The sequence below is a fragment of the Pteropus medius genome, unplaced genomic scaffold (assembly GCF_902729225.1).
Source record: "Pteropus medius unplaced genomic scaffold, Ma_sr-lr_union100, whole genome shotgun sequence".
Taxonomy (NCBI): Eukaryota; Metazoa; Chordata; class Mammalia; order Chiroptera; family Pteropodidae; genus Pteropus; species Pteropus medius.
In genome coordinates, this window is record NW_024350319.1 from 15343252 (window position 1) to 15356897 (window position 13646).

Sequence of the window (13646 nt, forward strand, 5' to 3'; positions counted from 1 at the left end):
AATGTAGAGGTGGGAGAGCAGAGTAATGGAAAGATGGAACAGATCCTTTATTCACAGGAGAGAGAAATAACATGAACATCTGAAGAAAAAAATGAACAAAGGTCTCTCACTACTGGAGTCAAGAAAAATAAAAGGTTTACAGAACATAATTATAATGGTAAAACCTTTGCATATGTTGAAGGAGGGATATTTGGAGGAAAAGAGCATTAAGGTAAACGATGTTCCTCCTGCTTCTGTCTCTCAGGTCTAACCTGCTTAAAAGTAGCTTTATACCCTTATGCTGCAGACTCTGAGTGAAAAGATAATATTTATCATGATTTTTAAATCACTCAATATAACAGGAGAGCCAAGATACTCGGGATATATCACTGTAGAGAGATGTCAAGTAATATAAGGTACAAACAATTTTTACAAGTCCACATAAAGTTATTTGCCCAGTGAGACATTAGTAAGCATGATGCAAGCCAAGGCTTGATTAGCACTTGCACACTGAGCTTGTCCTCTTGAAATTCTCCCTTTCAGAACACCAAGCTACCATATTAAGAGATCTGACTACACTTCTGAGAGACCATGTAGAGAGAAAGAGACACCCAGCCAACTCCCCAGATATTCCAGCTATCCCATCTGAGGCACCGAACATGTGAGTAAAGCCATCCCAGATTTACAGTCCCAGTTGACCTTTCAGATAAATCATATCCGATTCATTCCAAGCAAGACAAGTAGAAGAACCACTGAAGTGAGCCCAGCCAAGAGTGTAAAATAATGAGCAAATAAATAAAGTGGTTACTATTTTGCAATAGATAACTGATAGACCTTTTAGTAAGGTGAAAAGATTACTGTGTGTGTTGGAAGAGGGGAAGGTTTACGTGTATGTGTGTTTTCACTACTTCTCGTATGTCAGGTCTATGCAGTATCATGAAAAAAATACTACATAATGTTAGTTACAATACAAATAATGAGAATATCACAAACCACTTGGTAAATTCAATGGATTTTTTAATTGTTACGTATACACATCTCTTACATTAGGTTGATATTACAAGATAATATCAACAATCTCTCCTGCATAATTTGTCTGTTAGACATGTTGTTTTTGAAATTACTTGGTTCATCATGAAATGCTACCAATTGTTAAACTGGAAGGGAAGTGCATCTTAAAAGTAAAATGTTTTTATAAGTGGGACTAAGGTAGGTTGTTTTTAAAGATATTGTTTGGCTTAATTGCTTTCTCCCTTTATAAACACTTATTCCTTTACCTTCATCTTTTTCAAAGGATTGTTCAGCTCTCGCTGGAATGAAGCTGCTCTTCCTGAAAGGAAGGTCTGAAAGGCAGCAGCCAGTAAATTTTCATACTTTTCAAGTAGCGTTTTATCTTCAGGAGGATAAATTCGTCTACAACAAAATCAGATAAACCGACTTGTTTAAAAGAAGCTATTACAGTGTAAGAATTAAGGCAACTACACAGATAATCCCTGACCATCTACTATGCCAGCCACTTTACAAGGTGCTAGAAATAAAATGAATAATGAGAAATTCATAAATTTTCATCTGTCATGCACACAAATTAAAATTTATCTAGAAAACTATCATTAAATGATGCAGTTCCAGACACGATATGAGGGTTTGGTTTGAGGGAGGTGGTTGGAAAATACTTGCAGTTGAGCATACTGGAGAAATACAGAACTTTATGGGAGAGTTTAGGTGATGAGGGATAATTTGGAAGCTTTGGATTTAGCGTGGTTACTGAAGTATAGAAGAATGTAGAGATTAATCCTGATGATCTCTCTTAGGGTGATGGAATTCACCTCTCTGATAGAGAGAGTTGGCTGGAGGTGGGGTGAAAGGAAGTGTGTTCTCATCACTACTGCCGATGGTGTTAAGGCCAGGAGAGAAAGTCTCACCATGAGTGAAAGAAGCTCTATGGCCCCAAATCCTCCTGATTGTGCCGAGTCAATGTGAAGTCTTGGGGGAAAGGCAGTCTTTTAAGAACACAAGGAGCTTAGGGAGTCCCCTTTTACTCTGTCAAAGCTGACACTGAGGAGGGGCTTCCGGTCAGCACAGTCCACACTCTTTCTATTGTCTCATACCTGGCTCCTTCCTACATTTTCATTATTTGCCTGGTTCCTGATATATTTGAGTTTAAAACAAAGTACAGCAAACTACTTCGAACTGACAGAAAGAATATTCGGAGACCTGAAACCTGACTTTTTAAAAATTCCACATTATGACCAAATAAGTTCACAGGATAATATCAGGTTTAAATGACCCCACAGAACCACCCTCGAGACTGGCTAACAGGAACTCTCCCACTTGCTGACGATATTTTCATTCTGGAAAGAAAATCAAATGAAAAGCACTTTCTCAGAATGAACTAAACAGTGCTTAAAACAAGCCAAAAAGGTTAAAAAAATGAAGATTAATTGTTTTGACACTTCACTTCTACAGTCTATAAAAAAGGAAGCATAGTTACCTATAGTTCCCCATATGGCGATTTTCATGTTCTTCTTTAGAGATCTGCTTTCGTACCTGAGCGAGTCTCTCTTTCTAGAAATGAAGAAATTTCACAAATAAAATCCGACAAATGAATTCTGCAATTCAAATTGTGGATATGTTGTTAAAATTTTCATACCAACTCTTCTTTCCGCCTCTCCAACTGATGTCTCTGCTGTTCCCAGTCTGAGGAACCTGGTAAGAGCCTTTTTATTGAATTTTGACCGTAAAGCCTCCTTTGAGCCTCAGCTTTTTGTTTGGCCAAGTTCCTCCTTTTATCACTGGTCCTAAAATATAAAATACAAGACCATACTCTAGAATTCAAATAAGCTCTGATCTTATCCATGTGAGGAGAATTAGCAGAAAGAGAGGCCCTGTCAGGATAGGAATCAATGTTTGTTAATACATAGTCACATACATTACATTCATCTAATCATCCATCAAATAAGAGTCCCCATATAGTAAATAGAAGTTCTAAAGGTAACAAAATAAAACGGAAACAGTATAGCAACTTACTAGCTGTACAATCTTAGATCTATTACCTGCTGAGTCTGTTTCCCCATCTATTAAATAACAATAATGGTTCCCTCCTAGAGTTCTTAAATAAAATTAACTTGTGGTAACATTAATAGCTCCTTAATAAATGTTGGTTCCTTTCTCCTCCTTCAACCAATTCCATTTTATTTAAGCATTCTCACTTACACTGACCACACTTTAGTATATTTTCAGTTCTCACTGAAATTCTAGCCTAACGATCATTATTTATTTGAAAATATCTGCATAGTCCTCATTTTTGCCCAATCATGAAAATTTAGTTACAGCTGTCTGATTTTTATAGGAAAAATCCTGTTGTGAGACAGGTTTCCCCTGAACCTCTTTCTTCTCTTGTCCCTCCCAAGCAGCTGGTGCAATCAGTAGAGAATCAGTGTTCAATGAGTACAGAGTTTCAGTTGAAACAGTTTTGCTCCTGTTCTGGAGAAAGATGGTGGTAATGGTTGCACAACAATGTGCATATACTTAACGCCATAGAATTGTACCCTTAAAAATAGTTAAGATAGTAAATTTTATGTTGTTTATTTCACTAAAATTTTTTAAATGAGCTAACATTCACTGAAGGGACAAAGCTAAACGTGCATTTAAATGAGAATATGAAGGAAACTGGATTTTGGGTGGTGAACACATAAGAGAATATATAAATGTCAAATTATAATGTACACTTGAAAATTATAGAATTGTATTAACCAATGTTACCCCAATGAGCTTAATTAAAAAAAGAAAGAATAAATAAACAAACAAACAAACGAGAAGACATGCAAAACCATGAACATGTGAAATAGTACCACACAAGGACTCTTAGAAAAATTAATTCATGGCAGGGAAAAGAACAAGCACTGATCAGATTGGCAAGAGATGTAAGAACTTGATCAAACACTGTCTTGTATACAATTTAAAGATCAAAAAATGCCTTGATGCAATGTCTAAACTTCGTCTGATACTGTGGAAACAATGTAATGAGTATCTCAAAGTTTATAAATATCTCTTCAGATGCTGGCATCCCCCAGGGCTCTGCCCATGCCCCTCTTTACTTCTCAATATATATGCTCCAACTGTGTACTCTCGTCCATTAGATTCAAGGGCAATCTGTACATAGATGTCAGCCAAATAGATATCTCCATCTCCTGGGGTCCTGTATATCAAATTTCTCATATAACATTTCTGCCTGGAGTCTCAACGCTCCTCAAAATTAACATGTTTAAAATTGAATTGTTTCCCTTTCTACCATCCTTTATCACTCCTCTAAACATGTTTCTCATCTAAGATTTTTATATAAATAAATGACATATTGTCAAACAAGTCATCCATGCCAGAAACCTAGGAATCATGGGAGACATTGAATTCCTAGTACCTACTTCAATGGTAGTGGACACTCAATAAACACTTGTTGAATGACTTTGAGAGCAACAGAATGGAAGCTGGAAAATGAAGTGGAGGTTAGTGTTAGAAGAAGGAAGGAAACCAGTAAAATAATCCAGGAAAGAAATGAGAAGTTCTTAAACTGAGACTAAGAAAGTAAGTGGAGTCAGTCATATATTTGACAGGACTCAGTTGATTCATAATAAAGGAAGGAGTTAAAAATAACTCCTAGCTTCTAGCCTGGACATTAATGTGGATGGTTTTGCCATTAACTAGCAAAGCAAAGAGACAGAAAACTAGGTTCAAGTGATTATAATTGTATGTACTTTTCTATGAGCATATAGCTTCCCTTTTAAAAATGAAGCTACTTAAAGAGAAAATTTTACTCATTTTTGTATCTCTAGTTTCTAACACAATATAGGCCAGAATGTATGATTAGATTTAGTCTTTGTGGGTTGGCGGTAATTGATATCCTTAGCAGAAGAAAGGAAAAAAAACCAGCAAGAGAAACATGATTAAAGGAGAAGATAAATTAACTTTAGTCATATTGAATTTAAAGTGCCATCAAGACATTCATCCAATCATTCACCAGCCAGCTCATCACTCACTACATATTTATTGAGCCCCTATAAGACCAGAAGCACCCAGTGTACATGGTCAGCAGAGAGCTGCCAGCAAGACTAGGGCTCCAGAGTGGGACAGTGCTATGGAGAGGAACCCCAATCTATACCTTACTATATACAGGTATAGATTTGAGACTCTAATGTCTGACTCATAAAGGATACCTCAAAAGTAAATGAGATTAACATAGAAGAAAAGAGGGCTGAGGCAAGAATACAGTGAAAAAATGACAAGTAAGGGGAAGAAAGTAAGTAAAATCATAGGACAAAGAGGAATGCTCAAAGTTAAGTGAACTCAGAGAACAGAATGTCAAAGAAGGCCAGTAAGGATAAATTTTCAAGGGCAGGGTAGCATTAAATGCTGCAAACACCGTACACCTGCAGCTGGTGAACCAGCTCTAAATAAGGGCCAGATTATCTAATCAAATCTAATTTAATCTAACCTAATTAACAAACAGAGTATTTCACACCCATAGGACTCATGGGACTATGACTATCTTTTCTAGACTCTATTTTAATGATTCTATACAGCACTTATGGAGGAACAAAGATTCTTCTTATCAACCCATGAATACACCCACTAAACAGGATTGGATTTCCTTTTTATTATTAAAAAAACCCACTTTTTTACACATATTTTACTATTTATTATTATCTTGACTCATTATTCTTTTAATTGTTCTGCATATAGCCCTATTTGCATTCTCTTATCTCTGAAGACCCTAAGCCTAATGTTTCAGAAAATTATTTTAATTTGAACTCAAATTATATTGTGTCATCCAAGTATACAGGGGATCAATTCTGACCTCTTATTATGAGGTTGGGTATTCCCATGTGTTGTGATGGAATACCCTGAGCAATCTACACTCTTCTGGATTTTCTTGAGACTAAAAGTATATGTTTACAAAACAAACTTTGAGCTATATATGGAGCCATACTACAAGTAAAGTATTGTATTAAGAATTGTGTAGAATACCAAAGCATGTACTACTTGACTCCAGGGAGCTTAAATCAAATTGAAAAGAAAAATCAGCCATGTCCAAGTAAAACAGCACAGAACATAAGAGAGTAAACAAAATGATAAGCCATGAAAAAAAAAAGTTGCAAGAGTCTGATTAAAATGAGTATAAATAGGGAATTTCTGGAATCACAGTACAATTTATCCAAAATTAAAACTGTACATATGAAAATTAACCCAATAATATGTAATAAAGAGGCAAAAATTTTCCTAGTGTTCTTGGTTCTGCTTATGTTCCCTTGATGTACCCCATCCCATACCTAGCCACAGTGAAATACAAATCTATCACATATATGCCTGTGGAGCTCTCCATGTGGTTGGAGAGAAAAAGCACATCTACAACATAAGCTTTATTAGCATATACTCAAAATGTCCAAAATTGTGTTAAATTCTTTTAGTAGAACAATGCTAAGAAAAATAAGAAAGATGAATTCTGACTCTTTTTAAGTACAGAAATTCCTCACTGTTTAAATGTATATCTCACTTTTAAGAAGACCAAAACATTCATAGATAATGTTCTGAACTGGTACCATCATTGGCCAAGTCAAAAGACATGCGGAAAAAAAAAAAAGCAAGGCCTACTTATACAAGAGACAAGAGAACATAAATGGGGCTATATGCAGAACAATTAAAAGAATAATGAGTCAAGATAATTATAAATAGTAAAATATGTGTAAAAAAGTGGGGTTTTTTAATAATAAAAAGGAAATCCAATCCTGTTTAGTGGGTGTATTCATGGGTTGATAAGAAGAATCTTTGTTCCTCCATAAGTGCTGTATAGAATCATTAAAATAGAGTCTAGAAAAGATAGTCATAGTCCCATGAGTCCTATGGGTGTGAAATATTCTGTTTGTTAATTAGGTTAGATTAGATTAGATTTGATTAGATAATCTGGCCCTTATTTAGAACTGCAGGTGTATGGTGTTTGCAGCATTTAATGCTACCCTGCCCTTGAAAATTTATCCTTACTGCCTTCTTTGACATTCTGTTCTCTGAGTTCACTTTGAGCATTTAATTTACTATTTTTTAATAGTAAATTTAAAAAGATTGTATAGGCATATTGCTTGAATAACACAAAATACTTGATGTACTTGTTTAAGCTAAATAAACAAAAAATTCCCATTCTACATCTCTTTCCTTTCTATTCATTTCTTTTAACATAATTGAAATATCAGTAGTTGAAATATCATAATTGAAATATCATTCTTTGATCGGGCAAAAGAAGGAGCCATTATGAAAATTTCTGAACAAATTTATATGTTGATCTCTTTTTTAATGGTGCTTTCCATATAAAGCTACTCCTCAATCAGGCATCTGCTAAATGCTTGGAAACATTTAAAATAAATAAATTGCTTGAAAACATCTCACAACTTTTCTAGAGTTCTTGAAATAACAATTAGAATCCACTGAAATAATAAAATCACTGATCTTAAATGACCTCAGAGGTCCTTTAATCTAACACTCTAAATGCTTCTGAACACTTATTATGGCAGACAACTCACTACTTCATTGACCAGTTCAGTTAAACTCTAACAATTTTTTTTCACAATGAGCTAAAAGCTTTCCCATGAAACAGCATTCTGAATGTCTGCCACTCATGATCATGAACACTGGAACCTACAATCCCACTTCTGGGTATATATCCAAAGGAGTCGAAATTAGGATTCAAAGAGACATCTGCACTTCCATGTTCATTCACAACAGCCAAGACATGAAAGCAAGCTGCATGTTCATCAGTGAATTAATGGATATAGGCAATGTAGTACATACCTACGATAGAATATTAAGCCTTAAAAAAGAAGGAAATCCTGCCTATGCTTTTCCATGGGAAGGTAACCTCTCACTACACTCTCTCTCTTTTCTGTTTACCCAGGTAGCATGATCTAGTGGCAAAACCACTGGACAGAAAGGTAGGATATCCATGTTTGAGGGTTTTTTTTACTTCCTGAATGACTTCTCTGCTTTAGTTTCTTCTTGTAAGGTGAGAAAGGTAATCTAGAGGGCTTCCTAAAGTATCCACCAATTCAACTTCATACTTGATATTAAATAATTATATCGACATTGTAATTTAAACATATTTACTGTAGGTTCAGAGCAATAAATAAGAAGATAGAAAAACAGCGTGCTAGAGGAGGAGAAAAGATATTTAAAAAGAAAAAACTAAGTGGGTTTGAAGAATGGAATCAAGAAATTCAGACTATAAAATACAAAAAAATTACAAGTCAATCCCATGTATAAATGATTGCTCTATATCAAATGTAGTGAAAAAATTTCAAAAGACGTAGGAAACACTTTACCTGATGTTTAGCAGCTTCAGTGCATTTAACAGCACTCCCCTTTTTACATCATAGTCAATCTTCTGATCAGTTCCAAAGCTTGGAGCTCGATTGATCTAAAATTTACAAAGAAAACAAAAGTTGCCAAATGTTGGTAGGCCAGTAAACATCCAATACATATTTCTTAATCTAATATGGGATCCCTAACCAATAGTAAGACTCTATGATAAATCTCTAAGCTCCATATGGTAGATAGCCCAGTTACTACTGCCATGGCTCTCTTCCCCATTACCCTAAGTCAGGCTGTTGCAAGGAACTGGTTATTATCACAGCTCCCTTCCCCCTGCTGCCTTGGCTCTGATCCTCGGTCAGTATACCTGCCCACTTCATCCTCTCCACTGTCCCCAACCCATTACCCTATCAACTCTAAGTTTTAAGTTTAGAGAAGTATTATTATTGTCCTGAATAATAAATAATAATAATAATAATAATAATAATAATAATAATAATAACAACAACAAAAATAATACACAAAAAGTAATGCATGTTACCAATATGGTAATAATTATAGGCATGTATGTGTTTAGAATGCAGGAACTATCAGTGCCCTCTTTTCACCTGCTTCAGTTCTTCTGGATAAACTGGTCTACTGCTACCTAAAAAATAAATTTGCTTTTTTCTATCTGAATCAAATAAGAATTCATCAGTTTCCATTTCCAAAGGCATTGACTATATTACTGAGAAGATATCATTAAGGATAGCTGCAGAATAACTTCTACGAGCTTTTCTAACTGTATAACGACTCATGGGAATAAATGAGCCATTTGTGGTGGTCATACTTTCAGACACCATTGCCAGGATTTCATTAAGATGAAAAATAAGAAGTAACTATATGTACCCTGAAATCCATTAGACAGTACACTACCACTTCAAGAACTAGAGTTTTATTTCTGTCTTTGTTGTTGTTCAGCTTTGTTATTATGAAAATGTAACAGGAATAGCAGGTGTTTAATTAAGTACTCCAGTAAGTCAGTTGGTTAGAACACTGCTGAGTTCAAAACTGCAGCTTAGTTTCATGACCAGCAACTAAACCCACAGGATCTGAAAACACATGTATACTATTAGTCATAGAAGAAGGTTGCCTTATACAAATTCATCGCCACAAGAGATAAGTGATGGCATGCATTTTACAACTGGCAGCTGAAGAAAGTATACCACATTATACTTAGGAAATCATCCAGAAATACAAATGCCTCTAAATAGAAATGTGGCACAGGATCACTGTAGAAAAATTAGGGAATAGAAGCTAAACAAACCACATAAACATCACCTGTAATCTGACTGCCTAATGTATTGTTAACCACTTGATAACTGGTCTTCCAGATATTTGCTATGCATACATATTTATAATATTCATTTTACCTTCCAGATACATGTCTATATTAACGATACTATTTTGGAATCCAAGTTTTTCTCTTAACAATGTATCATAAAAATCTTTCAAGCCATCATTTTGATGGATGCATGATGATCTTTTTATAGAGCTGTATTTTGATAGAGACATGCCATGCTGTATTATTCTTTGATTTCTAATTTAGAAAGTGACGAACATTTTCCTGTCTGAGTGATGTGGTCTCAAGGGAAGGGTTATTGTAAGAACATCCAGTTCTTCCAGGTAAATTTGAGAAAAGGAGTTCATTAATCTGCTACTTCAAAGCTCTATGAATTTCCTCTTACGAGTACAGAGAAAGGATAAAGGAATATATTTTCTATAAAAGAAGTTTCGACCATTCCATAATGACTCAAATCTCTGGAATTTGTAATACAATTAATGATAGTTCTGCTACTACATGTAACAGGATTAAAAAATAAACCAGACATTTAGGAACTGATGATTAAGTGGTTCACCAAAATGTTATCTATCTGTATAAAATTCCCTAGGTGTCCATTCCAAAAGTGCAGTCTGGAATTCCTACAGGCAGAACTCTCCCCCGGGATGGCAGTAAAGTCTGTTACAACACAATCTGACCCCTCTCTCTTACCTATGTCAGATTCTTCACAATCTCACCCTTCTCTCTTATGTCAGATTCTTCACAATCTCATCTCTCTCTCTTACCTATGTCAGATTCTTCACAATCTCACCCCTTTCTCTCACCTATGTTAGATTCTTCATAATCTTACTCCTCTCTTTTACCTGTCAGATTCTTCCCCCTACTATCATAGAAAATAAATTGGTATATGAAGAAATACACCCATATTGAACTAATATGTGAAAATGTAGAAAAACTTTTTCAGTTAACATTTTGGATTTTTTTTAAGTTTTATGAGAAAGGTAAAGAAAAAAAAAATAACAGAAGAACCATAAACGTCTGACAGGAGAAACTCTGAAAATTAGGGCTCCATCCAAAATCTACAAAAATCTACTCTGTAATGTCGATGGCTTCTTTAATTCTTATTTCTTAGCCCCAGTCTAAAATAGACAAACCCCAGAAGATGTTAGCATCTTATAGCTCAGCAGCTTATAAATACATGCAAAAATGAAAATTATTAGAAAGCAAATTAAATTAATACTACTTATTGACCATCCAAATCATAGTTGTATTGCCAAAGCAAACACCATCATTTCAAACATGTATCAAAGTATTCACAATAGATTCTAAATTAGTGCCATTCCCTCTGCCCAGTAATTTCCCCCGACCCATCCCCATCTCTCCAAGCCCTCAGCTCTTACCCCACCTTCTATAGTCTTAAATACTCTGTTCAGGTATTCCTGCTTCTTTATTAACTCTCAAATACACACATGTACACAGATTAATCACTCTATTGTTTGTGCTGGTTCCCTGTTCCCTATATATACTTAAAATTATTATCGTAAAACACATATCCAAGTCCCTACAAGACCAAGACAAGTACTCTGCCTTATTCTTGTATCTCCATCACCTGGCAAAATGACTTATTAAAATTAATTCAAAGATACTTAAAGTATTATCAATATATTCATACTCCAGCCAATTTCCACATTTTTCCCTAAAAATTATTTTCTATGCTTGATAATTTCTGCAATTTGCTGCTACAAATTATTACTGGCAATTATTCCAGTGAACTGAGAGTTATCACATTCTCAGAAGCACCTTCTACTTTATTCCACTTGATGGCGCCAAAAGGTTTTTAACAACATATTAGAACCACAACAATGCAGCTGGAAAAAATTACAAAGAAGCAAGACCTAAATAAGATTCTCTTAACCGTTTAAATCTAGTAAGTGTACATTATCCATAGCTGTTGGTTATTGCGGAGTTTTATTTTAATGTTTCTGATTGATCTGGAAATAATGAAAGAGAGAATAAAGTGTGAAGAAGCATTAATGCAAACAATGGTATTTTGAGCCTGTAAAGAAATTTCAGAATTCAGCCATTCAGTCATTTCTAATTTACCAAGCTAATGCAAAGCTCCAGTTAGGCAAATGCTTTTAAAAACAAGTAAATAAATATCTAGAAAGTTATTATTCCCTGCAATCCTTTCAGCTTCACCTCATGCATGTGCCCTCACTTCTTCCTCTCCCCATCAAGGATAAAAAACATGTAGCAGGGGTAGAAAAGAAAATACAGCTAAGAACAGGAAAGGATGACTGCAGACAAAATAGTGAACCTAAAGAAGAAAATGGCAGGCCTTAGGTGAGGGCCCATGTCAAGTGCTTTCATATCTAATCAATGGAGGAAGCAAAAGGATAAGCAAAATTCCTAACATTTATCTTACTTCTAGGACCCATACAGGAGCAAAATTTGAACTGACAGAACTGCATTTGATTGGAAATATAATACACATTAATTGCTCATAGTAGATTAAAACACACAAAACCATTCAAACTGGTAAAGTGTTCTTTCCTAAAATATATATTTTCAATGTTTTGATGTTACCTGTCACTCGTTCAACTTGCTTTTGCAAGCCCTGATATTACAGGTATGACTGTCAACTTCTATATTATTAACAAAAAAGAGATAATCAACTTAAAATGAAAGGCAGTTCCTGTTATATCTTGTATAGCAACATGTTCCTTAAAATGTAACTAATCTAGTAAACACTAGGTGTTGAGATATGTGCTATTCTCCTGATAGTTTCCTAAGCACCGTATTTCATGTCTATGTACTCTACAACCCCAGATCCAGGAGCTGAGAGAGAACTGATAAACAGGGTACCACTGGACCACATGACTTCTAAGGTTCTTCTGGACTTAAATATAAATACGACTAGAAATAAAGTTATAAAAATCTTAAACAGAAATCATTTTTATTTCTCCTTTATATTATTCTATATTTTCCCAATATTAAGTGACTTTTTATAATTACAAGAAAAATGATGACAATTCTGCCTATATTAGGGACTGGGGCAAACTCAAAGGCACACAGTTGACAGGCTGGACATGAGGGAAGCCCCTGGTGCACAGCGTGGCCATAAAGGAGAATTCATACATCCTGGGGTGTTAGGTATTGAATACTGATTGATAAACCTTTAGATCCTCTCTCTCCTGGAGAGTATGAAGGGGAGACATGATGAAGACAGGGAGGCTGTGGTCCTGAAGCCCAGGCACCCACAGAGAGAGAGAAAAGGCAACACCTAGAAGTCAGAAAGTGGTAGAAGCCACGAGGCTCAGAAAATACTGGAGACTGTAGATCGCAAATCAGTAAAAGCAGATCCACACATGTATCCAAAATTCCTGACCTAGAAATTTAGTACTAATTTGAGAAAAGTAATATCAAACACATATTGATCCATTCTTTGAACTATTCTACTCCCTGTATTTACATTCTCTTCCTCCCACATACTCCATTCAGGCTTCTTTCTGTTCGGTTAATGAGACAATTACGACAAGGGCACATTTTAAAAGCGTTTGTTTTAATACAGAAGAACATTGATCATTTCTCTTTCCTCTTAAATAAATGTCTTACCTCCAGAAGCCATGGCTTTAGTTTTCTGTCCAACAAAATATCAAATCCCAGGACTTCGAAGCAGACACTTTCACTTCCTGGAGGTTGACCAGGTCTGCACATTCGATATGCATGCAGGACATGAGGTTCTGCTACAATCAGGGTCTTAACAACCAATTCCTACAAGTATAGTGATTAAAAAAAAATGGTGAAAATGCCTTATTTCCTTGTATCTCATTTACATATGTGGAAATAAGGCCTGGACTCACAAGGCAGATCCTGGCCAAGTTCACAAAGCTCTATGGCATCGAGCCCCTGCCACTGCTCTGACTTTATTTCTTCCAACTCTCCCCTGCCCACTGTGCTCCAGCCATGCTCACCTTCTCAGGGCCCCTCTTCCCTG

General features: G+C 35.4%; 1 protein-coding gene across 4 annotated transcripts in view; it reads right to left on the reverse strand.

The window, feature by feature from the left end:
* TTLL7 (tubulin tyrosine ligase like 7) overlaps positions 1-13646 on the reverse strand; it is a 119102-nt gene that overhangs the window by 48460 nt on the left and 56996 nt on the right. For all 4 annotated transcript variants that reach the window (XM_039838685.1, XM_039838686.1, XM_039838684.1 and 1 more), the window contains 5 exons: positions 13265-13423; positions 8340-8434; positions 2630-2777; positions 2471-2544; positions 1257-1392 (listed from right to left, as the gene is read on the reverse strand). In XM_039838685.1, the coding sequence (XP_039694619.1) occupies positions 1257-1392; positions 2471-2544; positions 2630-2777; positions 8340-8434; positions 13265-13423 (612 nt within the window). The remainder of the gene's footprint in view (positions 1-1256; positions 1393-2470; positions 2545-2629; positions 2778-8339; positions 8435-13264; positions 13424-13646) is intronic.